The sequence below is a fragment of the Salvelinus alpinus genome, chromosome 30 (genome assembly GCF_045679555.1).
Source record: "Salvelinus alpinus chromosome 30, SLU_Salpinus.1, whole genome shotgun sequence".
NCBI classification, from domain to species: Eukaryota; Metazoa; Chordata; class Actinopteri; order Salmoniformes; family Salmonidae; genus Salvelinus; species Salvelinus alpinus.
In genome coordinates, this window is record NC_092115.1 from 23,207,949 (window position 1) to 23,235,228 (window position 27,280).

At 41.9% G+C, this 27,280-nt stretch overlaps 1 protein-coding gene across 6 annotated transcripts in view; it reads left to right on the plus strand.

Moving 5' to 3' along the window:
* Window positions 1-7,545: 7,545 nt before the first annotated feature.
* The window catches only part of LOC139559745 (high affinity 3',5'-cyclic-AMP phosphodiesterase 7A-like), a 30,360-nt gene continuing 10,625 nt past the window's right edge, over window positions 7,546-27,280 (plus strand). For 2 of the 6 annotated variants that reach the window (XM_071376046.1, XM_071376047.1), the window contains exons 1-2: window positions 7,554-8,525; window positions 27,208-27,277. In XM_071376046.1, coding sequence (XP_071232147.1) covers window positions 8,388-8,525; window positions 27,208-27,277 — 208 coding nt within the window. In that variant the 5' untranslated portion in view covers window positions 7,554-8,387. Of the gene's footprint in view, window positions 8,526-14,218; window positions 14,331-27,207; window positions 27,278-27,280 lie in introns of those variants that run through there. The other 4 variants (XM_071376049.1, XM_071376048.1, XM_071376053.1 and 1 more) reach the window with 4 other exon arrangements.

The window sequence follows — 27,280 nt, forward strand, 5'->3', positions numbered from 1 at the left end:
TTGGCATCGGGTCTATGAACTGGTACAGTAGATAAAACAACAATTGACACATCAATCCATTTGTTTCGATTGAAGCTGTTGTATAAAATACTTGCTACAAAAAGAATGCTCAATATATAAGAGGCATTGAACAGTCAGTCCTGTGCAGACTCTGCCATGAGGAAACAGAATCAATAGAGCATATTTTCTGGTACTGTCCATCGGTGGCTCGTTTTTGGAGCCAGGCCCAGGAATGGTTTTCATGTCATAATATCAGGGTTCAGATTGAACTGCAAACTGTATTGTTAAGCGATCTGAAAAACCACAATCCGTCAATCAACATTATACTATTAGGTAAAGTATTAATTTTTAAGCCAATATTGGTATAAATGTTACAAATAGGGAGGTTCAAGACCCTCATTTGACATCACAGTAAAAGGGAGGGATGTATTGCTAAACTGGCAAGTGTCTTCACTGACATTTTCAACCTCTCCCTGACCAAGTCTGTAATACCTACATGTTTCAAGCAGACCACCATAGTCCCTGTGCCCAAGGAAGCGAAGGTAACCTGCCTAAATGATTACCGCCCCGTAGCACTCACATTGGTAACCATAAAGTGCTTTGAAAGGCTGGTAATGGCTCACATCAACAGCATCCTCCCAGATACCCAATACCCACTCCAATTCTCTACCGCCCTAACAGATCCACAGATGACGCAATCTCAATCGCACTCCACACTGCCATTTCCCACCTGGACTAAAGGAACACCTATGTGAGAATGCTGTTCATTGACTACAGCTCAGTGTTCAACACCATAGTGCACACGAAGCTCATCACTAAGCTAAGGACCCTGTGACTAAACACCTCCCTCTTCAACTGGATCCTGGAATTCCTGACCGGGCTGCCCCCAGGTGGTAAGAGTAGACAACAATACGTCTGCCACGCTGATCCTCAACACTGGTGCCCCTCAGAGTTGTGTACAGTCGTGGCCAAAAGTTTGGAGAATGACACAAATATTTTCACAAAGTCTGCTGCCTCAGTTTGTATGATGGCAATTTGCATATACTCCAGAATGTTATGAAGAGTGATCAGATGAATTGAAATTAATTGCAAAGTCCCTCTTTGCAATGCAAATGAACTGAATCCCCAAAAAACATTTCCACTGCATTTCAGCCCTGCCACAAAAGGACCAGCTGACATCATGTCAGTGATTCTCTCGTTAACACAAGTGTGAGTGTTGACGAGGACAAGGCTGGAGATCACTCTGTCATGCTGATTGAGATCGAATAACAGACTGGAAGCTTCAAAAGGAAGGTGGTGATTGGAATCATTGTTCTTCCTCTGCCAATCATGGTTAACTGCAAGGAAACACGTGCCGTCATCATTGCTTTGCACAAAAAGGGCTTCACAGGCAAGGATATTGCTGCCAGTAAGATTGCACCTAAATCAACCATTTATCGGATCATCAAGAACTTCAAGGAGAGCGGTTCAATTGTTGTGAAGAAGACTTCAGGGCGCCCAAGAAAGTCCAGCAAGCACCAGGACCGTCTCCTAAAGTTGATTCAGCTGCGGGATTGGGGCACCACCAGTACAGAGCTTGCTCAAGAATGGCAGCATGCAGGTGTGAGTGCATCTGCACGCACAGTGAGGCGAAGACTTTTGAAGGATGGCCTGGTGTCAAGAAGGGCAGCAAAGAAGCCACTTCTCTCCAGGAAAAACATCAGGGACAGACTGATATTCTGCAAAAGGTACAGGGATTGGACTGCTGAGGACTGGGGTAAAGTCATTTTCTCTGATGAATCCCCTTTCCGATTGTTTGGGGCATCCGGAAAAAAGCTTGACTGGAGAAGACAAGGTGAGCGCTAACATCCGTCCTGTGTCATGCCAACAGTAAAGCATCCTGAGACCATTCATGTGTGGGGTTGCTTCTCAGCCAAGGGAGTGGGCTCACTCACAATTTTGCCTAAGAACACAGCCATGAATAAAGAATGGTACCAACACATCCTCCGAGAGCAACTTCTCCCAACCATCCAGGAACAGTTTGGTGACGAACAATGCCTTTTCCAGCATGATGGAGCACCTTGCCATAAGGCAAAAGTGATAAAGAAGTGGCTTGGGGAACAAAACATTGATATTTTGGGTCCATGGCCAGGAAACTCCCCAGACCTTAATCCCATTGAGATCTTGTGGTCAATCCTCAAGAGGCGGGTGGACAAACAAAAACCCACAAATTCTGACAAACTCCAAGCATTGATTATGCAAGAATGGGCTGCCATCAGTCAGGATGTGGCCCAGAAGTTAATTGACAGCCTGCCAGGGCGGATTGCAGAGGTCTTGAAAAAGAAGGGTCAACACTGCAAATATTGATTCTTTGCATCAACTTCATGTAATTGTCAATAAAAGCCTTTGACACTTTTGAAATGCTTATAATGATACTTCAGTATTCCATAGTAACATCTGACAAAAATATCTGAAGACACTGAAGCAGAAAACTTTGTGGAAATTAATATTTGTGTCATTCTCAAAACTTTTGGCCACGACTGTACTTAGTCCCCCCCTGTACTCCCTGTTCACCCACGACTCTGTGGCCAAACACGACTCCAACACCATCATTAAGGTTGCTGACGACACAACAATGGTAAGCTTGATCACCGACAACGATGAGACAGCCTATAGGGAGGAGGTCAGAGACCTGGCATTGTGGTGCCAGGACAACAACCTCTCTGTCAATGTGAACAAGACAAAGGAGCTGATCGTGGACTACAGGAAAAGGCTGGCCAAATAGGCCCCCATTAACATCAACAGGGCTGTAATGGAGCGGGTATATAGTTTCAAGTTCCTTGGTGTCCACATCACCAACGAACTATCATGGTCCAAATACACCAAGACAGTTGTGAAGAGGGCACAACAACACCTTTTCCCCCTCAGGAGACTGAAAAGATTTGGCATGGGTCCCCAGATCCTCAAAAAGTTCTACAGCTGCACCATCGAGAGCATCCTGACCGGGTTGCATCACCCCCTGGTATGCAGCTGCTCGACATCTGACCGTAAGGCACTATAATGCGTTCGGCCCAGTACATCACTGGGGCCAAGCTTCCTGCCATCCAGGACCTATATACTAGGCGGTGTCAGAGGAAAGCCCAAAAAATTGTCAGAGACTCCAGTCACCCAAGTCATTGACTGTTTTCTCTGCTACCGCAAGGCAAGCAGTACCGGAGCGACAAGTCTAGGACCAAAACGCTCCTTAACAGCTTCTACCCCCAAGCCATAAGACTGCTGAACAATTAATCAAATGGCCACCAGACTATTTACATTGATCCCCCCCAATTTGTTTTGTACACTGTAGCTACTCGCTGTTTATTATCTATGCATTGTCACTTCACCCCTACCTACATGTACAAATGACCTCGAATGTCCTGTATCCTCGCACATTGACTCGGTACCGGTACCCCCAGTATATAACCTCGTTATTGTTATTTTATTGTGTTACTTTTTATTATTTTTTACTTTAGTTTATTTGGTAAATATTTTCTTAACTCTTTCTTGAACTGGTTAAGGGTTGGTTAAGGGTTGGTTAAGTTAGCATTTCACGGTAATGTCTACACTTGTTGTATTCGGCGCATGTGACAAATAACGTTTGATTTGATTTGATAAATGAAAAAGCTCAATTGTATTATACTGGGAAAGATGGGTTATCTGTGGACATCGGAGGGTTGGAGTTAAGAACAGAATGAATGGTGGATTGACCGCTGTGGGTGAAAATCCAGCACTTGCATAAAGAGGAAATTAGGAATATATGTATAATTATTTAACTACAAAATTAAAATATTTTTAGGTAAGGTTAATATTCACCATTTCAAAGGAAATACTTCCACCTAGCACATGGACATGGGTAGTGGAGGATAGTTGTGAAAACTCATTTTCCCAGTGTGCAAAGGTTTGTTGTAACTTACTGTCACTTTTTTTAATAGAACTGTATGTAATAGCATATTTTCATCACAGGGTGGTGACAAACACACAGGAATGTTTTGGTGCACTGTCACTGTAGTGCAGTAGAGTACAGTAGGTCAGGAGACTGAATAACATAGACAAAATGAAATTGTAATGCCAATATAACGTTGTACATATAACGTAATGCCAGTTACATATACAGTATCACATTTTAAATTAGATTATAAACTGGGTAGTTTGGGTTCTGAATGCTGATATATATTTAAGCAATAAGGCCCGAGGGGGTGTGGTATATGGCCAATATATCATTGCTAAGGGCTGTTCTTAAGCATGAGTGCCTGGAGTGCCTGGATACAGCTCTTAGCCGTGGTATATTGGCCATATACCACAAACCCCGAGGTACCTTATTTCTATTATAAACTGGTTACAAATGTAATTAGAACAGTAAAAATAAATGTTTTGTCAAACCCGTGGTATACGGTCTGATATACTACGGCTGTCAGCCAATCAGCATTCAGGGCTCAAACCACCCAGTTTATAACAGACAATCTACCATGGGTATGACAAAAAAAATATATGTTACTGTTCTAATTACATTGGTAAACAGTTTATAATAGCAATAAGACAACCCTGGGGATTGTGGTATATAGCCATGTTGCATCGTGCTTAAGAACAGACCTTAGCCATGGTATATTGGCCATATAGCACACTTCCTCAGGCCTTATTGCTTAAATATAGTATTACTTTTTAAATTAGAACAGTATTACATTTTAAATGAAAATACATAGGGCATATGGCTGATAAAGTGAACATATGGCAGGAGGAGTGAATAGTTAGTTCCTCCTGTTTTATGAACTATGTCCTCTGACGTTAATGCAAATGTTCCTTTGGGGAAAAAACAACAACATTGATTCTGTTTACAGTGCACCTCTGCTAATCCCTGAGCCATAATTGTTATTTGGACTCCTCCCTGCGGGATGACGTGGTGGTGGTGGTGACTGAGCATACAGTGCACACACACACACACACACACACACACACACACACACACACACACACACACACACACACACACACACACACACACACACACACACACACACACACACACACACACACACACACACACACACACACACACACACACACACACACACACACACACACACACACACCACAGCCATGGGTCTCCTAGGAAACACCCAGGTGGAAAGGCTCACCTGTGTTGTATTAGTGGCTTCCTGGCTGGCTCCTCAGGGGTCCCGCCAATGATAAGAATGTCTTCCCTGGGACTAGTCTGTGGTGTCCCAGGGTAGACATTGTTGGGGGAAATCATTAATTGAAATGGATGCCCTTTGACTTGCCTCATCACAGTGGTAGGCCTTACCAGGTGTAGTAAAGCTTAAATTACAATCACAGGGAAACCAAATGTGTAAATACACATTGTATCCATTAAAAAACGTTAAATTGAATCCATTAAAATCGTTAAAACTATTTTAAATCATAAAATTGTGCTTGTGAAATGGAGTACCTCTATTAATTCTACAAGACCTGTGCTATTTTTCTCTTGTCTCTGAATATTTACTTATTCTATGTGAATACGAGCTGGCTGCCATAGGGCTGTAGAATATGCAGTGAGTTCATGATGCAGCATCCGTATTGTAGGCCTGTACTTTATCAGCACTGTAACGGTGTTTAGTGTAGCTGCAGATGTAAATCCTTGCCCCATATCCTGCTTTTTCTGGCCTGGAGCTCCCATACATGGCCTACTTTTGGACTGGAGCACTCTCACTCTCACACTCTTACACACACACACACACACACACACACACACACACACACACACACACACACACACACACACACACACACACACACACACACACACACACACACACACACACACACACACACACACACACACACACACACACACACACACACACACACACACACACACACACACACACACACACACACACACACACACCAGACCTCATGGTTGGATGAGGGACTTTTTTTCTCTCTCTCAAAGTCAAATTCTGCATCCCAAATGATACCCTGAAATGTGCACTAATTTTGACCAGGGAGGATAAGGTTCAGGGCCCATAAAAGGGATATAGGGTGCCATTTGTAATGGAGGCAAAGTTTTAATGCTCAGTCAGGCGTATTTCCTGTTTAGTGCTTTAGTCAAATTACTTTGTGTATCATCCAAATGACATATTTGTTTAGGAAGGTTGCCTAGCCCTAGTCCCTTCAGGCCATCCACCTTGATGCATTTAGAATCTGAACAATGTAGAACAACAGTACAATGAAGTAAAAACAATAGTTTTCAACTAAAATGTGTCCAGAATAACACATATCTGATCTGGATTTGTTCCAAAGTACTCCTATTACTATCATGACAAAGTAAGCCACAATTACATGATTCTGTTCTCCATTGATGCAGAGGTTATCTCTGCAATAATCCATCAATCGTGTTACCTATAGTTTACACTGTACAATTGGCATTTTAACATAAAAAAGCCTATGTAGTATACAAATACATTATATTTGTGACAGGGTCATCTGTGACGGGGTAATCTAAACCCTACTGCTAGGGCTATGTAAACAATCAAGATATACTCAATCAGATATGGTCTTGGGGAGTAAATAGACCAAAATGTTTGAGTCAACATTATTTCTAAGCAGTTTCACCATATTGACGTAATCACTCACTTGCATCATTTACATTTTACATTTTAGTCATTTAGCAGACGCTCTTATCCAGAGCGACTTACATGAGCAATTAGGGTTACGTGCCTTGCCCAAGGGAACATCGGCATATTTTTCAGTCAGCTCGGGGATTCAAACCAGCGACCTTTCGGGTTACTGGCCCAACACTCTTAACCGCTAGGCTACCTGCCGCCACGGTATATCCAAACTTCTTAACACAAAATAATATTGTAACTGAGGTAACACAATCATAATATGAAAAGTAACAGTGTGCAGTAGGTAGCTAGGTCCATAAGTATGATCTGTTGCAGTATTAACATATCAGATTCATGTTTTGAGTAGAGGGTATAAAGCAAATAATGTGTATGGAATGCATGTTTAATAAGTGCTACAAAAAGATTATGGTTTCTCTAACCACATAATGCCTTGTGTTGTCAACAGCTGCAATCAGACTCACTATATAAATCATCATCATCATCATCATCGTCATCGTCATCATCGTGGCTTTTTGATTGAATCTTCAAAACGTCCACATTATATAGTTTTCTTTCTTTCATACAGCTTTAACCCCAATAGCCTATACAAGGTTCAATCAAGGTTTAGTTCAAATATGCTATATTTACACGTGTTGACAACTCAATCAAATATCAACCAACTTTGGGCGTTGATCTGACGTCTTTGCCCAGTACAGTGACAAAAGGGTTTATAGTCGGTCAATGCCAAAAGATTGTATAAAATACAGATGTGCAATGAACTTGCCCAATAATGCAACGGGAGTGTGCTGTGCTTTCCATTCAGCCAATAGACTTCTATCTATTATACATGCAGTTCATCTTCATCCAATCCCAAAGAGGGTAACATCACGTAAGTAAATACAATTGGATGCTTCAGACAGGGCTCATCAGATAGTCGACAGCTCCATCTCTGGTGGGAACTTACGTTTGGGAAGAGGGTAGAACAGCGAAATAGACGGACTACGGTGGCGTTGTAGCCTTTGTTGTCGTTTGCTTCTTTAATTTTCATTTTTGGACCCATGGTTACTTGTTTGTTTCGAGGTGAAGAACGCATATTTCCCCCGTGATGCTATATGAACAATGATTGCCGTCTGTGCGCTACCGTAATTTATGCTATCAATGAGGGGGAAATGGACTGAATGCAAGCTGATTACTTTCTCTACCGCCAAGGCACCTCTCCATGCAGGGACAGAATAAACACATTTAGTTGTAAATGAAAGTTTTATATAACATTGTAGATGACCGCTCTTATTTTCTGAATATATTTTTTCCGTCTCCGAATCGTTTTCATCATCTGATTTTTGGTTGCTTGGACGTTATACGGTCTCCGGGAAATAATGATTTTTTTTATATGAGGAAGCTATTTATTACAGAGATACCAAAAAGAAAGAGGCCTTTCCGTTTTCAAGGCCGGATTTGAGTTCAATAGGGGAAAATGGTAAACAACCCAAATGGATAAAATCTGGATATCATGGGACTTATTGGAACATAATATTAGACGAGTGGGATTGCTTTCGATAACGTTTCGTGCAAGTTTGAAGCATCAAAAAAGAGAACAGCCCATTGTAGTCACAATCACTAAATCTATTTGACTCAAATTAAGGGAAGGGGTGCTGTTGTAATTGGCACATTTGCAGTTGTGCCAACAGCATATATGCACTTTTTTTTACATGATTTGTATGTTGCTTTTTTATTGCAATTTGAGCTGGACCGAGCTTTGACTGTTCAATGGAAGTATGTTATCAGTTACCAGTTTTGCCTCTAGACAGGCCGGTTCCTAAACATGTTCTCAGCCGTAGGGGAGCCATTAGCTTCAGCTCCAGTTCGTCTCTTTTTGGTGGACCTGCCCCAAGACAGCTGTCCAAGGTAAGCGCAAGGCAAAGAGCAATCTGGGGGGGAAGCAATTTGATGTTTTAATTTTCAGCTATCACATCAATGTTGGGGTTGTGCAGTGCTTGATGCTGGGACATTTCTACAATAATTAGTTTAATATTGATATATTTTGATGGAAACAAAGTAGCTATTCTTTTACATTTTGAGTGGCCCACCAAATTAATTGTGTTATAGCAACTAGGCCTCATATTGACCTATATGACCCCTCCACAGGAATGCTCACAATGGACTAATTTATTATTCTTTAACGTTCTTTATCAATCTTTGTTATTAAGTCTCTTAGATCAGTGAGATGGCTGACTTGACCTGTGTGATAAAACCCTCATCCATAATAATATGACCAATGAAAAACATTAGTGATATTATTGTACTAATGTTTTAAGCCCCCCTAATATGTAATGCATAGAGATTGAGCCATTAAACCTGATTGAAGTGAACCAAAACAGCTTATCTATCTCCAAAAATACACAATATTTAGTGTACTGTCTGGTCTGGGCTGTTGACAACATTCAACATTTTATAGTAGAGGCCTTGTTTTTCATGCCTTCAAGACAGTTTTTGAGAACAGAGTTTCTGTATAACTCAAACATCTCTAGATAACTTGTAAGGATGACACAGTAAACTGCTGAACAAGTCCATCATCCATCATCAGTCATTGGTGCTGAGCCACCCATGCAGAAGGGGTATGTCTTGGGTAGGCTTGCTGGGATGGCCTGGTGTATGCTGGAGCTTTCTATGCCCCATATGTCTCTGTATGCTTTGCAGGCATATGGCAGATATACCGTAGTAGAAGCCTGCTGACACTTTAACAAACAAACATAGAGAAAAGGAAAAACACATAATAACCACAGCATAACCTCACAGTATACACAAAGCTATTATTTCAATCAAAGGTGCTTGTTCTAAGTAGCCATGATAAAGAATATTGGGTAACACTTTACCTCAAGGTACTCTTTTTTTAAGGGGGTTGTAAAGGGTCTGTAAGTAGTTAAAGGGATACTTTGGGATTTGGCAATGAAGCCCTTTGTCTTCCCCAGAGTCAAATGAACTCGTGGATACCATTTTTGTCTGCGTGCAGTTTGAAGGAAGTTGCTAACTAGCGTTAGCGCAATGACTGGACATCTATCTCTGTCATAGTGCTATGCTAGCTGTTACCATAGACTTCTAGTCATTGTGCTAATGCTAGTTAGCATTGGCTCGCAAAACTACTTCTAACTTCCTTCATACTGGACACAGACAAAAAAAATGCTATCCACAAGTCTCCAGGGAAGTAGATAAATGTCTTCATTGCCCAAATTCTGAAGTATCCCTTTAATAGGGACTTCATTATTAGGTAATATGTAGTTGATAAATAATTTTAACAAGCAGTTGTTTTACTTCTTTTGAAAGAACCCTAGACTCTAGTTTGATTATCTTTCTTTAGTTTAGATAAGGTTGTGATAGTTAGTCAGTCTGTCATCAATGTGCAATGTGGTAAGAATGCTGGAGGTGCAGTTTTGTGACTTGTGTTTCACAACTTACTTGTGTAGCCTAACCCTTGCATTTCTGGTCAGAGGAGGTAATGACTGAGCCTTAGGGGCCGAGTTGAGTGACTCAATCTCGTTATGCGATTTGGGTTGTTTTGATGCCATCATGCAATCTATTTTGGCAACTTTTTAAACACAGTAATTAATACAACATAGGCCTACTGTATTATTCTGTATGGTGCCTGGTCTCAAGAGTTTCTTTGGGTTTATATATTTCAGTTTAACACATTTTATAGGGTTGTTTTCTGATGTTAATTAGATATTCTCTTGTAATGCTTCCGCTATGGTCATTGACATCTATCTGTTTCTGCTGCTGAAATGCATTGAATATTGGAAATACCTGATATATTATTTAACATTTTAAGATAACTTTGTACTGTTCAAGACCTCATTTTAATAACTCAAAGGAATGTTAACTTGTTTTATGTTTACATAATAACAGAGTCCAAATGGAAGCTATTCATGAGGCCGACATGACATGATGGCCCTTACCTCACACAGACTTCACAGGCCTACATCACTCTGGGATCTGTGAGAGTCCAGTAAGGCTGTGTGATTACTTTATGAACCCCTTAGAATGCTACCATCAAGACTGTTTGCTTTTCCCCTATATCTCTGATTGTCTTTTATGGCCCTCCCTGAGCCAGACCCGGGGTCTGTTCCATTAAGAGAAGGGTCCATCCAGTCCACACCGTCTGAAGTGTGATTTACTACAGGCAACCCACTGGGAGGAATATGGAGATTCTCACACTGTTTTCCACACTGAAGTGCCACAATTCATGGGGAAGCTTTGAATTTGTGAAGCACCTTAGAACAGTTTTAGCTTTTGTCCCTTCTACCGCTTAGAGACAGCATGTGTTTTGGGGACAGGACACATAGAGGCTAGGGGAGAGTTAATCCATTCTGTCCTTCTCCTCACTCAGCTTTATTGGTTACATCTTTGAAGTCGGCCAGCCCAGTAGAATTGATATTTCATATATATATATATATATATATATATAATTTTGCTTTTTTTTGTCCTGTTACACACACATGTGTAATGGATTTATTTGTATTTTTTGTATTTCTTCCCCTGAGACACCCAGAGGGACTGGGGTCACAGCCTGGTTCAGCATTGTACAGTGCACCTGGAGCAATTAGGGTTAAGTGCCTTGGTCAAGGGCACAGTTGCAGATAGGTCTGTAACTAAGGTAAGCGTATACTAAACCTTGCTCAGGTGTTAAGAACTTTGAATAATAAAGAATGATGCAGATGGAGATAAGAGGACTGCTGTTGAATGGGTAGGGAAGGGCCAGTGATGTCTGAGTGGCGTGTGTAGAATTGGGGAGCCTGTTGAGACATTAGAGCCAAAGCCCCTGTGACTGTGTGATGTGTCTATAGTTGAACTATGTCAAAGGCATCTGATCTGAATGAAAAACAGTCATTGAACACATGTATTGCATTGTCTGTTCTCTGCAGCAATTTTTTTATTTTATTGGACTACAGGTACTGTCTCTAGTTAAGTTATTATTCATTTCAGCTTTTAGCGTATTTCAGCTTTCAGCGCAATGGTCATTTCAGTTGTGGCCTACACCCTGAGCTTCTATGCAAAATAGGGGGGAGATGACAGTACCCTACATGGTGATGTGTCTGTTACAAATATACAATACCTAAGTATTCCACGGGCCTGTAGCTGATAGGATAGCCTTGTTCAAGCTTCAGGTAAATTTACCTGTCACACTGTTCGTGGACCAGTGTCCTGTCAGATTTGAATATATGGTCAAGTTTGGTTTGCAAGAAGTCTGAATTTGCATGATATTTGACAGCTTCTTAAGCTTAAGGGGGGACTAAACACAAGCCCAGGTTGCGTCACAATAATCTGTCTTTTGACTAAATCCAGCACTATAAAGAAAAGTTTGTCTTATGGCCTTATTTTTTACCCAGTTTCATTTGCATGTTTGTGTCCTGCCAAACTGGAATTTAAGTTCAAACAAGTCTTCTTTAAAACGAGCTCACATGTGTTTTCAAACAAGTCTTGTATTCAAAGCTCACACATGCTTTCAGAATGAAATGCCTTGTAAATCTTTGAATGGAATGGCCTAGCACGTGTATTAAAATCTTGTTATTGTAGCTTTCCCCAACCGCCCCATCATATAGACAGAAACATGATGAGCTGGAAAAACAAACAAACCTGTGTTATGCTGTTTCCAGCACTCGGATGGCTTTATCATCATCGCACGTGACTATAGGGACAGATGCTACATCCCAAATGACACCCTATTCCCTATATAGTGCACTACTTTTGACCAAAGCACTATGTGTCCTGTTTAAAAGTAAAGCACTATATAGGAAATAGTGTGCCATTTGGGACGCAGTCAGAGACCTGTCCAGTATAAGATTGTTTGTTGTCGTCACATTATTACCCTGGAAAGTGTTATGTGGATTATTATCTCTTAAATGGATTTCCATTTTATCTTTTGAAAGAGTTTGCTCAGTTTGTTTTTGTAGGACACAGCACACTTATGAAAAAGTAGTGTTTGTATTCCCATTCCCAACATATGAAAAATAAGTTAACGTTACAACTGACATTTGGTTACTATTTAGGCCTGCTTTCAAATGCCTGCCATCTTTTATACTTTTCTTTTTCTAACAACTGACCTTTTGACATATGACATTTTCAACATTAAGGTCTGGCGTTTGTCATATTAATCATTTAGAGGAATAAGCATTTATCGTCGAGAAATCGTTACTATCCTCGTGTGTTAGTGGCCCCTCCATGACGCTGAAGTCGAGGGAATAATCAGGAAACATCCCAAGTGTCCCGTTAGCTCTTTTTTATTTTTGAGTGGAATGTTTGCATAGCTGTCCTTGCAGGAACTCTGCTGCTGCATGGAGGACAGTTTCCCAAGCCATGAACATGTGTGACTTCCTGTTCCTGTGCAGTGCTGTGGGTCTGAGCCCTGGTCTGATGCTCTTTATGTAAGAGGCCTTGTGATGGTGCTCTAATTCTGGTCCCCGTTCACCACACTTATCAGCTGTGATGTCAACGTAGGTTGGGAGTCTAATTCGGGCTGTGCACTGCCTGGGTATGAGGGCATACCTAACTCCTCCACTTTTGGGACTGAACTTATTCAAGGCTACAGCTCCAGAGCGTCTCAGAGAAACTTTCCCCTCTTTTTGTCTCTCTCTCTTCAACAGCTTGCCAGACTGACTTGTATTGTGTAACATGTTAACAGTACAACTGAATCTTTCTTTATGTAGCGAAAGGAGCCACATTGTTCTGATGACGTTAAGTGCATAGTAAAACAGAGACTTGGGAACGTCAGTGATCTCATTCCCCTCATGTTAAATACTCATAGTATAAACTTTTTGTCTTAACCTTGGCAGCACATAATTTTGGACTCATGTTGCTGCGGCAAGATGAAGTACATGTACAGTAAGGCCTGGGAACACTCATGATGTTCTGCCAGATGGTCCAATGGGAATTGTACTGATCTGGTACTTGGTTGTGATTCTAACAAAGTGGATTTTCCACAAGGTGGATTTGACTACTAGGTAAAATCTATCTTTATCAACACTGGATTGATTTGACTAAAAGCATAGCTCTCATTATGTGCTCCATGTTTCATATTGAGTATTCATATGATTGTATGCCAACTCCCAAAATTGCCATGCTTACAGAAAGGCACACATACTGTAGAAGCCAGGCTAGGCAGTCATCTCTTTGGCACTTTTTTAGTTTGTCAAACCCCTACGTCATGAATAACGTGACAGAGGTGTAAGAGTGATGTACACTGTGCTCCTCTACCCCACCCCTTGTCTGTGTCAGTGTTTATGATGTTGTTTGGCTATTGCCAAAGTGCTGAACAGTCCTTCCAGGGCTGAAGGGAGAGAGCGTGGTGTGTGACGCTCATACCAGCCCTTCGCTTGGCTGGCAGCTGGGTGACCTGGTGCATTCCCCTATACAGCAAGCCAGTCAGGCAGTCCCAGGAGGGTTAGGAGTGGGCAGTCAGTCAGGTGATAGCTAGCACTGGAGCTAAGACAGCTGCACAAGGCTCCACTTACTCCCTATCTGTCCCCTCCTGCCTGCCTGGGCCTTGAGCTGTCCTTCGTCTGCGTGTCTGCTAATATTTATCAGGGCCGAAACCACGACACAGAAACACACGCATGTACAGCCAGGGAGAGGGACTATGATCCTCGGCCGCGAGGTCCAATGGGAATTGTACTGATCTGGTCCTTGGTTTTGATTCTAATGAGGTGGATTTCCCACAAGGTACGGTAGGGACTCTGACACCAGCAGACAGTCAGTTTGGACTACTAGGTAAACTATCGCTGCAGTGCTAATGGGGCAGTGCTGTCAGAAGTGATTTCCTGTTTATTTATTGATATTTCCACACTATGAGGTCGAAATTATACTCTGAAATTGTGAAAATTATGATAATGCCATTTTAGTGTAAGGAATTTTGTCTGGAATTTCAGCCTGTTCAGGTGGGATGGAGTTTTTGGTCCAGAGCATAACATTACAATTTGATCTGATTATTCTGACCAATGACAAGTCATCTTTTATTTGCGTATGTGTCCTCCTACTTTGAAGTGGTAAGGGGGTAGGCTCTCTAGAGTGTTGACGAACCGATCTGCCAATCAGGGCTGTGTATGTAAATATATTTAAATGTGTATCAACTCGCCAACATGATCAGACTGAACATTTCAATGGCAAAGGGAGGCTCAGGGAAATAAATGCTGAAAATACATTTGGAGTTATTTTCAATAAAAAATACATACAGTGATTTATTAGATACACAGTGATGATTTAAAAAATACTGCATGGGGGCTTTAATGACAAAAGCTCTATGTCCAAAATCATTGAGGTGTCATTGACTCTTTGGGTGGTGGGAAAGTGAGTGGTGACATTTGAGTGGTTCTCTTTGCTCCATGTGGTTTGTGTGATTTTCCCAGTGGACAATCCTGAAACCCAATCCTGTTGCTGCTAATTAGACAGCTTTCTCTCTGCAAGCAATTTCCCACAGGCCAGCGGTGTTTTGTTTCATTAGCTGAAACTGAGCTTGGGTAAGGGTTTATCCAACAGTACTGGAATCTTTCACAGATCCCTTTAAATCCCATTAGCTACTTAAAGTAACGATTCACCCATTTTGAATGTTGTATTGTTTTTGTGCATCTCTGGGCGATGTTCTATCACTTCCCTGGGTAATTTCATGTTTTCATGTGTTTCTCAGCTATTGCCGTTCAAGCAGGCAGAAATTTGGCCGGTATGACGTAGCATTGCGATAAAGCCACGCTCACTAAACTGGAAGTTAATAGGAAAATTACTTTTAGATTGTGAAAACGTTTATCATACATGTCAGATTTCAATACTGACCGATGTCATAACGCGGGAGGTTGTCTCCTCTCAAATGAGCCATTTGATAATATTTTTGCAATGTCGAGAAATGTGTAATTTAATAGATGGTCTAACACATTTCTCCTATTTGTCTACCTCTTCAGTCCAGGGTGCATTACATGCAGTGGAGGCTGCTGAGGGGAGGACGGCTCATAATAATGGCTGGAACGGAGCCAATGGAAGGGCATCAAACTATAGCTGTGTTCGAATACTCATACTAACCATACTATTTGTGATGTAAAATTGAGTATATAGTATGTACTGTATACTGAACTCATTAAATGTACAGTAGCCCTTGTTCAGCTATCCAGAAGGCTAAACACTCATTCAAATAACTCCGTGAGAAGCAGGGTGCCGTTTTGTATTTTTACTTGAATCACATTGTGAAACCTCAACAAACACAAAAGTACATGTTTTCACTTACAGTAGAATAGAGCACAGAATGTGTTCCACAATAACTGAACTAAATGTATGAAAATAGGAGTAAGAGTACTCAATCTAGAGCCAAATATAAAGTTACTAGAATGCAACTGTATGCTTGATATTGCTCAGCTAGGTGTCCCTAGGGAGAACTTGCACATCTTACACATTGCTTCACTTCTGAACTGCTTCTTGTCACATGACACAAACAGGTAAATTCTACACTGCTGCACTTAAACTGCCACTAAGGGTGCTAAACATCTAACAGGTCCAGAACACTCCCCTCCTGGGGTCTTTAACGATCCCACATAAACCTAACTCTGATCACTGGGGTCTTCCGAAGAAAGAAGGAGAACCACTTCTGAAATAGGCAGAGAGAAGACTTTCATAGTTCCCTCCTTGACAACTCTCACGTTGACTTTCCTCACCATCCCATCCCGGCTGGGAAGGGTCTTCACAACGATGGCCATAGGCCATTAATTTCTTTTAGCCTGACTGTCCTTCATTAAGACAACATCCCCTTCTTTAAGATCTGGCCTCTTGTCCTGCCACTTGCGTTGGCTCTGCAGCGTGCAGAGATACTCCCTCTGCCACCTGTTCCAAAAGGTGTCCGCTAGACTTTGTACCTGCTTCCACTCTTGCTTGTAGAGTTCAACTTCCCCGAACTTGCCTGGTGGAGAAGGGGGGACGCCAGTCTTCTGGGTCAAGAGCATAGCTAGAGTGAGGATGAGGGGTGATTCCGGGTCTGAAGATACTGGGATGAGAGGCCTGGCATTCATCACTGCAGTGACCTCGGCCATCAGTGTTGTCAGGACTTCATGTGTAAGGCGGGAAGATCCACATTGGAGGAGCATGCAGTCGAGGAAACGACGTGCAATGCCAATCATCCGCTTCCATGCACCACCCATATGGGATGAGTGAGGTGGGTTGAACACCCAGATACATTTCTGTTCTTGGAGATACAGTTGAAGTTGGAAGTTTACATACACCTTAGCCAAATACATTTAAACTCAGTTTTTCACAATTCCTTACATTTAATCCTAGTAAAAAATCCCTGTTTTAGGTCAGTTAGGATCACCACTTTATTTTAAGAATGTGAAATGTCAGAATAATAGTAGAGATTTATTTGAGCTTTTATTTCTTTCATCACATTCCCAGTGGGTCAGAAGTTTACATGCATGGTAGCATTGCCTTTAAATTGTATAACTTGGGTCAAATGTTTTGGGTAGCCTTCCACAAGCTTCCCACAATAAGTTGGGTGAATTTTGGCCCATTCCTCCTGACGGAGCTGGTGTAACTGAGTCAGCTTTGTAGGCCTCCTTGCTCACACACACTTTTTCAGTTCTGCCCACACAAAGTTCTATAGGATTGAGGTCAGGGCTTTGTGATGACCACTCCAATACCTTGACTTTGTTGTCCTTAAGCCATTTTGCCACAACTTTGGAAGTATGCTTGGGGTCATTGTTCATTTGCAAGACCCATTTGCGACCAAGCTTTAACTTCCTGACTGATGTCTTGAGATGTTGCTTCAATATGTCCACAATTTTCCATCCTCATGATGCCATCTATTTTGTGAAGTGCACCAGTCACTCCTGCAACAAAGCACCCCCACAACATGATGCTGCCACCCCCGTGCTTCACGGTTGGGATGATGTTCTTCGGCTTGCAAGCCTCCCCCATTTTCCTCCAAACATAATGATGGTCATTATGGCCAAACAGTCCTATTTTTGTTTCATCAGACCAGAGGACATTTATCCAAAAAGTACGATCTTTGTCCCCATGTGCAGTTGCAAACCGTAGTCTGGCTTTATTTATGGCAGTTTTGGAGCAGGCCGAGAGAAGACTTTCATAATTCCCTCCTTGACGACTCTCACATTGACTTTCCTCACCACTCACTGAGCGGCCTTTCCGGTTATGTCGATATAGGACTCGTTTTACTGTGGATATAGATACTTTTGTACCTGTTTCCTCCAGCATCTTCACAAGGTCCTTTGCTGTTGTTCTGGGATTGATTTGCACTTTTCGCACCACAATACGTTCATCTCACGGAGACATAACGCGTCTCCTTCCTGAGGGGTATGACGGCTGCGTGGTCCCATGGTGTTTATGCTTGCGTACTATTGTTTGTACAGATGAACGTGGTACCTTCAGGAATTTGGAAATTGCTACCAAGGATAAACCAGACTTGTGAAGGTCTACAAATTGGCTGATTTCTTTTGATTTTCCATTGATGTCAAGCAAAAAGGCACTGAGTTTGAAGGTAGGCTTTGAAATACATCCACAGGTACACCTCCAATTGACTCAAATGATGTCATTTAGCCTATCAGAAGCTTCTAAAGCCATGACATAATTTTCTGGAATTTTCCAAGCTGTTTAAAGGCACAGTCAACTTAGTGTATGTTAACTTCTGACCCACTGGAATTGTAATACAGTGAGTTATAAGTGAAATAATCTGTCTATAAACAATTGTTGGAAAAATTACTTGTGTAATGCACAAAGTAGATGTCCTAACCGACTTGCCAAAACTATAGTTTGTTAACAAGAAATTTGTGGAGTGTTTGAAAAACGAGTTTTAATGACTCCAACCTAAGTGTATGTAAACTTCCGACCTCAACTGTACCTCTCCACGCTTTCTGAACTGGAGCTTGATCCATCCATCCTCAGGTCTCGGCAAGCACCAACAAAGTTTGTAACACAATCTGAACGTATCTGCTTTGCTATGCCTCTGATTGAGGAGAATCTTCTCAGGACGTTTATGAAGCTGGAAGCACTTAGTGATTCAATTACTTCTATGTGTACAGCTTTTGTGCACATGCACGAGAATATCACCGCCCACCTTTTGCTATTGGCGTGCCCTCCTCTGGTGCGGCGTGAGACCACCTCCCATGGGCCGAAAACGTCCGCGCCTACTTAGGTGAAAGGTGGTGCTACCTGTAGCCGCTCAGCTGGCAGTTCTGCCATCTGCTGGTGTTCTGTCTTCCCGCGGAGCTTCTTGCACGTGACACACTTGAAGAGTGCACCGCTGATATCTCTTAGCTCCAACCAACCAGAATCCATCTGCTCGTATGGCACCCTCTGTGAAATATCTCCCTTGATGCTTCACGGCCTCATGGGGGTGACACACAAGCAAGGTTGCCAGCTGGTGACGAACTAGAATGATGATGTGGTTGCCATCGTTTGTTCCTAATTAAGATTGCTAGATTCGGCCTCCAACTCTGAGCAGTCCGTCACGATCAATGATGGGATGCAGACTTCGTAGACTGCTGTCAGGTAGGAAAACTGCGTTCTGCTGCTATGCACCTAAATTCCTCTGCATAACACTCGTCTTGGACACTCTATCACAGGACTTTGGCTCTTTCTAGCTCTTCTTCAGTGCGATTCTTCAGACAGATATTCCATCCATGGCAGCTGCTCTCTTGTGCAGTCTGAGAGAAGATCTAAGCTATGTGGATTAAGCGTGCTACTGTCCTTATGAGACTGTTCCATTTGGAGAAATGCTCAAAGCGTTTGGAGCTCAGCACTGAAAACACACACAGTTCTCTGAGGAACTGTTTGCGGTCTTCCAGGGACTTCTCTCTGAAACCTCTACACTTATTTAACGGATTAAACTTGTTGTGGATCGGGCAGTGCTTATTCAAATCCACTCGTTTCTTCTGATCCCCCGTGTTCTTTGTTGAAGATACTTGTGTATTGTGGACAGATAATGTCTTCCCGTGTGTCTTGCTTGTCTCTTCTGACGGGTGCCGCATGGGAGGAAAAGAGGTTGAAGCTGGGGTCTGTCCTGACTTTGGCTTCTCTACGGATGAAGTTGGTGAACACCCAGAATGGAGGGAAGGTGACGTTGTTTTCTAGCTTGAATTTTGACCTGTATGATGTCCACTTTTCCTGCAGGCCATATGGGAGCTTCTCTACAATAGGGCTTACCCCTCTGGATGTGTCCAGGTACAATAGGCAAGGTAAGTAGCCATCTTGCTTTGCAGCTTTGAGCTCCAATGGTAGATCTCTAAGGTCAGAGTCTCTGGGGTTCTTTATTTGCCACCTTGGGGATGTTCTCCAACTTGGCAAAGAGAGCCCTTTCAATGGCTTAGGGTGAACCATAGTTTTCCTCAAGTCTCTTCCAGAGCATCATCAGCACAGCTGGCGGATGTCTGGCATGGACTGCCTTTATCCTACGTGCCTGCTCGGAAGACTCTGCGCCAAGCCATTTGATGAGCAGGTCAAGCTCTTCTCCTGCTGAAAGGCCTAGCTCTGATGTGGTATTACGGAATGATGCTTTCCAAGCCCAATAGTTCTCAGGTTCATCATCGAATATGGTTAACCCTGTGGGGACCAACTGGCTGCGGGCAAGGTACTTGGCAAGGTCATAGGTGGTGGGGCTTAGGCCATGTTCACCTTGAGTAGAGGCTCTGCAGGGGTTCCCATGGGAACAAGTAGGAAACTGCTGGTGACTTTCTTCTTTTATCCCCCCATTCCTCTGGTTGTTGGCCTTACTCGGGCTGGCGAGGGTCGTATGACCTGCTGTAGTTTGTTCATCTGTGTGTGTTTGGTTGGTGGCACATTGCATGTTACCTGATGTAACTGTGCCAGCAGAGTCACATGGTTCTTTGTCCCTCACTCTGTTGAACTGCTGACTTGAACTAAGGCTAGCGTGTATCACATAGTCCAAGGTGCGCTGGAGGCATTTCTGACGTGGGACTGGGGGTGAGAACCTGCCGGCCAAACCAATATCTACTTCCTGTTAAGCTGCCTCCAGGGCCTTCTTAACCTTAATGGCTATCTCTCTCTTCACATAAGTTGCTTGGGCTGCTTCTGCTTTGGCTCTCGCTTTGGCGACCACTATACTAGCCCTTGAACTGGCTGACGACCTCGGACTGACTGATTTTGTAAGAGCGAGAACTTATAGACTGCATCGAATGCTCCATGTTTCTCTTTAATGTTTTCGGGTTGCTGCGTAGCATTTTCCTTACTACTTTCTGCCATGATGATGTGAGGTAAGTGTGGCATGTAGGGTGAAGACTTAAGCTGGCGTTGTCGTGATGGCTTGCTCTGCGCCAAGATGACAGCCTGTTAACTCTTTAATCCTTGCTGCTGCACTTGGAGGTTCCTCTCTTACGGGTAGCCGTGCTTGTCTTTTCACTATACTGCACTCGCTAAATGTACAGTAGCCCTTATCCAGTTAGCTAAACACTCATTCAAATAACTCTGAGAAGCAGGGTGCCGTTTTGGAAGTTTACTTGAATCACATTGTAACTGCCACAAACACAAAAGTACATGTTTTCAGTTACAGTAGTATAGAGCACAGAATGTCTTCCACAATAACTGTATGAAATAAGGAATAAGAGTACTCAATCTAGAGCCAAATATAAAATAAAGTTACTAGAATGCAACTGTATGCTTGATATTGCTCAGCTAGGTGTCCCTAGAGAGAGAGCATTGAAGCTAATGCAAAGTAGCTAACGGCTAACTAGATTATTCGTCTTTTACAGAAACATTAATTATGTGAAACATTTACCTTGTGTTAATAAACAAATGTATTTAGACATTGCGTCATACAAAGCTTATAAAGAAGGATGTTGAAGAATTGTAACTACTCTGTCACACTTGCACATCTTACATTTTGCTTCACTTCTGAAAACTGCTTCCTGTCACATGACACAAACGGGTAAATGCTACACTGCTGTGCTTAAACTGCCACTAGGGGGTGCTAAACAACTAACAGGTCCAGAACTGTATGCTTATTGGTCATAGTATTGATATAGTTAGTATGCCATAAGTTCCCGGATGTTGTACTACATTCGCCAAAATACGAAGTATACAAGTATACACTATTTCTGTGCTTTTAGGCCCCATAATGCCATTCTTCAGAAAATGGGCATGGCTTCACATCTTTTTCAGATTTTAAGAAAATTGTGGAAAATATGCAGCTGAAGTCCAACAAGAGCGGATACAAATTCATTGCTTTAACTAATTATGACAAATGTTAAGAAAATGTTGAGCAATAGCTAGCCAAAGTTAGCCAGTTAGCTTGACTGCCGTTGTAAGGTCAGAATGCTCAAATCAACCCTACTAATTTACAAACTGACAATCTGACAACACTCTGAATTTACGAACGCCCAGAGTACACTCTGGCACTCCAGATTTTGAATTTAAGAACACACTCAAAGTCATAAAATGTCTAGCTAGTAATTTGTTATGCTAACAAGGTAGCAAGAAGTTGCATAGCAACAGCATCAACTTTCGATAGACAGGGGACGCACTATTACGCTCAACTTAAAGGATATCGTTCGTTTACAGTGTGGAAACCGCTTGTTTCTAGCCCAAACCGTTCAAAAATTGTGTCCCATAATTCCGGCGCTAGGTATTTTATTTTACTTCTATTGCACATTGGCGCTGGAGCTGTTTGCATCTCCATTGGTGGGCCACATTTTACATTTATAAACCATGTTGTGAGCCTTTCTAAAACTACTCGTAGGCCTTTAACACCTTCTTCCATCATATTACCTCATTAGGCTAGCTAGCAACCTGGTAAATTGACCAGTATATCCAAACATTTGGGGGCACAGAAATAATGGAAAAGGGATAGCTTCTTCAGGAGATCAATGATCACACACAAACTTGAAAATTGTACACTGTCCATTTAAGAATGTCAATGTAGTACGTCTCAATAGGAAACAGTGCTTTTTACACAATGTAGAAACCTAATATTCCACAAATTACTTCGTAATTTCAAGAACAGGTATTTGTATCAACATTTTAGCTTTTCTTTTTAATTTTCTTTTAGCAAGGAGTCACCATTGAAACCAGTGTCTCTTTTTCAAGAGAGTCCTGCATATACAATTTTATAACAAAAAAATCGAATACAATGTAAAATACAGCACGACACAAATTGCACAGACAAACATAATTGAATCAAATCAAATTTTATTGGTCACATACACATATTTAGCAGATGTTATTGCGGGTGTTACAATGCTTGTAAAATATAAAGTTAATTCCGGCTGTATGTAATAACACCAAAAACATTCTGGGCTAATGATTTAAGAAATAGCACACACAAGAAAACACTGCAACGTTGCTTAGGAGCTAGAAGCAGAGCTGCCATATCTGTCGGCACAATCGTTTCGTACAAAACACAATCGACTAACACACATTCTTCATTCAAATTCTTCTGTCCACCTTCTAAACTGTCCCAGGGACACTAAGGCCTCTGAGTACTGTTTTGGGGAGATTATTCCAAACATATAGAGCAGAAAAACTAAAGGCTGATTTACCTAACTCTGAAGACACTAAAGGTGTCTCAAGAGTTAACCAACTGTGTGAACTGGTTTGATAACTTGTAATCATGGACCCTTAATAATAAACCCTTTTATAATAAACAAATGCCTTTACAGGGTTACATATTAGTTTCTAGGGCACAACATGTGCTTCAAAAGTAGCTAGAATTAATATAGGCTGTATCTCAATCAGTTAAAAAAATATATATTTTCTGGTGCTCCTAACTTAGGAAAATTGTGTTACCAACAATTTTTATTTTTTATTTTTAGATCCCTGGTAGTAGTAGTAATACAGTGGTAGTATGTGTAGTAACAGAAATAATAGTAAGGAATAACAGTGCATTTCTGTTCATTCACCAAACCTGATGGTTTTTGGAAGAAACTGTACCCCTGTGTTTGAAAGGATGTTGTGTGTGTCTGATTCCATTGTTGTCAAAAGTAATCAATCACGATGACGTACTGAGATTTATTGAATGATGAAGCTAGTCCACTTGCATTGAGATTACGCTGAGAGCAGAGTCGTGAGCAGCAGTTGTGTGTTGACTTGTGAATGTAGCATCTAAGGTCAAGCATTTTAACAGGAGCGAGTGGCGTGAGGAATGGAGGCATATGTCCGTCCCAGCCTGACAGACGCCACAGTGTTTGCAGTACAGCGAAGCAAGCCGGCACAGCCCACATAGCGCCATTTAAAGGGAGATGCCAGTTGCTTGTCTGGATAGCTTGTCTGAAGCACATTTGGGCACAGCAAGTTTGGATGTCTTACAGCCCTTGTGTGAGGGCCTGATATACCCCGGCTCTGGCTGCCATAAACAACTGATTTGTGTTAACAATGGTGTTGTTGGTACTACAAATACTGCCTTCAAACCAAGGCTTCATATACTGCTTTGTCTGTTTTAGTTCATATAATATTATCTTTTTTTAAACTATAGCCTAGGCAATATGCAATGTTATAGTATTGTCTGCCCATAAACTAAGACCTTGTGCAATTGGCAGTATGTGGTTTGAAATGAGGATGATAAACTAGAGATAGGATGAGTCAGACAATGGAATAGATTACTCTCACTCAGTAAAATAGTAGAGAAGCAGCGCAATGTCCAATCCATGTCAGTATATACTTTGTCATTAGCTGCTCCATAAACACAATAGGAAAACAACTCTGCAAACAGAGAGGGGTCGCAGCCAGTATTCGGGTTGTTCCACCAATTCGATGCCTTTTGAGAAGTGTAACTTGGACATATAGAACTTTTAATTTCAACTAATTTGAACATTCTGTCATAGAATTAAACTTCATTAAAAAACGAATTTTCCCATCTCGACATTAAATTGCTATAGTAATTGCTGCCAAATAAAGTAATAGAGTTGACCTTAACAGGGTTGACGTGTTCATCTTAAATGAGCCATAAGACCCCTTGTAACAGAGGGAATGGAAGCTTGTTGTGTGCAACAGGGAGGGGGCATAAGCCGCCCCCCTCTTTTACGCTGCTGCTACTCTCTGTTATTATCCATGCATAGTCACTAACTCTACCTACATGTACACTACCATTTAAAAAGTTTGGTGTCACTTAGAAATGTCCTTGTTTTTGAAAGAAAAGCACATTTCTGCCCATTAAAATAACATCAAATTGATCAGAAATACAGCGTAGACATTGTTAATGTTGTAAATGACTATTGTAGCTGGAAACGGCAGATTTTCTTATTCCATAAAAAAATACATATCTATATAGATGTACAGAGCCCTATTATCCACAACCATCACTCCTGTGTTCCAATGGCACGTTGTGTTAGCTAACAAAGACCTTCCTTCTGAAACTCGTCAGTCTACTCTTGTTCTTAGAAATTAAGGCTATTCCATGTGAGAAATTGCCAAGAAACTGAAGATCTTGTACAACGCTGTGTACTACTCTGGCTCTAATCAGAATAGAAAGAGGAGTGGGAGGCCCCGGTGCACAACTGAGCAGGAGGACAAGTACATTAGAGTGTCTAGTTTGAGAAACAGACGCCTCAAGTCCTCAACTGGCAGCTTCATTAAATAGTAACCTCCAAAACACTCAACGTCAACAGTGAAGAGGCGACTCCAGGATGCTGGCCTTCCTTAAATTGTTTTTTTTTTAATCGCCAGTCTATCTATGGGTAACAGAACACAGGCCTGGTGTCAAGAAGGGCAGCAAAGAAGCCACTTCTCTCCAGGAAAAACATCAGGGACAGACTGATATTCTGCAAAAGGTACAGGGATTGGACTGCTGAGGACTGGGGTAAAGTCATTTTCTCTGATGAATCCCCTTTCCGAAAAAAGCTTGTCCGGAGAAGACAAGGTGAGCGCTACCATCAGTCCTGTGTCATGCCAACAGTAAAGCATCCTGAGACCATTCATGTGTGGGGTTGCTTCTCAGCCAAGGGAGTGGGCTCACTCACAATTTTGCCTAAGAACACAGCCATGAATAAACTTCTCCCAACCATCCAGGAACAGTTTGGTGACGAACAATGCCTTTTCCAGCATGATGGAGCACCTTGCCATGAGGCAAAAGTGATAACTAAGTGGCTCGGGGAACAAAACATTGATATTTTGGGTCCATGGCCAGGAAACTCCCCAGACCCCATCCCATTTGAGATTTTTTGGTCAATCTTCAAGAGGCGGGTGGACAAACAAAAACCCACAAATTCTGACAAACTCGAAGTGTTGATTATCCAAGAATGGCTGCCACCAGTCAGGACGTGGCCCAGAAGTTAATTGACAGCATGCCAAAACCTTTGGTCACGACTGTATATGTAGTTTTTATTATACATAAATGTTTGTACAGAAATGGTATTCTTAATCTAAACACTAATCCTATTTCAGAGCACACGGTAAGTTCTTAAATGACACCAAAACTATATTTTTTAAAGCAACTACAGACTCATTGTTGTAGTGTCTGAAAGCAGGCCAAATTGTCACATCTCCCAACTTGAATTAGTTATTTCTCAATAATTATCTTGGATACAGATTTCAAAGTTATGCCAAACCTCCTTCCCCCAAATGGTCTTTCTATGGATTTCATTTCAGGAAGATCCAAAACATCATAATTATCCTTGGGCCAATCTTGTGTGGAATGGCCCAGCTCCTATATTGTAGGTCAACCTTCCTCGGCCTCCCTCCATGGTCACCCCCTGGAGCATATTACCCTGTAATCACCCCTGTTCACTGCCAGTCCTCTCTGATCTTTTTTGACTTGGCTTACAGTTGTATACTGGTATGGTATAGCCCAGCAGTTAATTTGATATTAGGTCTTGTATTCTAACTTCAATGCAAGGTCACATGCAAGACTGTATAAATACAGCCACTGGCCAAAGAAGTCCGTATGGCATTTATGTTTTATGCCTTTGTATTCAACAACACTTTTGCGGCTAGGGATGGGCTGATGGAGGAATATCATTTATACAAATAGGTTGCGCAGATTGACGTCATAGTTAGAATTTGATGCCATCTGGGGACACCCAGATGTGGCACTGAGCCAGCATTTGCTGCAGAGGGAGAGGAACTGACTGGGGTGTGCTGGTTTCCACTAGATAGCACATCCACAAAGTCAGATTCCACAGCCAAAAAGTCCAAATTGGCAAAAAAAAATTAAATGCTTTTTGGTCTTTAAGGTTAGGGTTAGGCATTAGGGTTAAAGGGGAAGGGGGATACCTAGTCAGTTGTCCAACTTAATGTATTCAACCGAAATGTGTCTTCCGCATTTAACCCAACCCCTCTGAATCAGAGAGGTGCAGGGGGCTGACTTACTTGACATGCAGGTTCGCAGTGTGGTTAAGGTTAGGTTTAAAATCTGATTATGACTTTGGCTGTGCCAGCTTGTGACTGGCAAGAACAAGATTCGTGACACAAAATGCTAACCTGCTTATTTTACCACCACCCCTCTGTTTAAAATGTACGTCATTAAAGTTATGTAAATTAATTTGGAGAGCTTTTGAAATACAGGGGAATTTGCAACGTTTGCGTCATCCTTTTCCTAGAGGGGAACAAAACACCCCAACAATTGTTTTATTCTAAGAGTTTTGTCTAAATGATCCTTTTCTTGCAGAGACGAGGGGCGATCTCCTATGACAGTGAGGATCAAACGGCTCTCTACATTCGGATGCTCGGTACGTATGGTA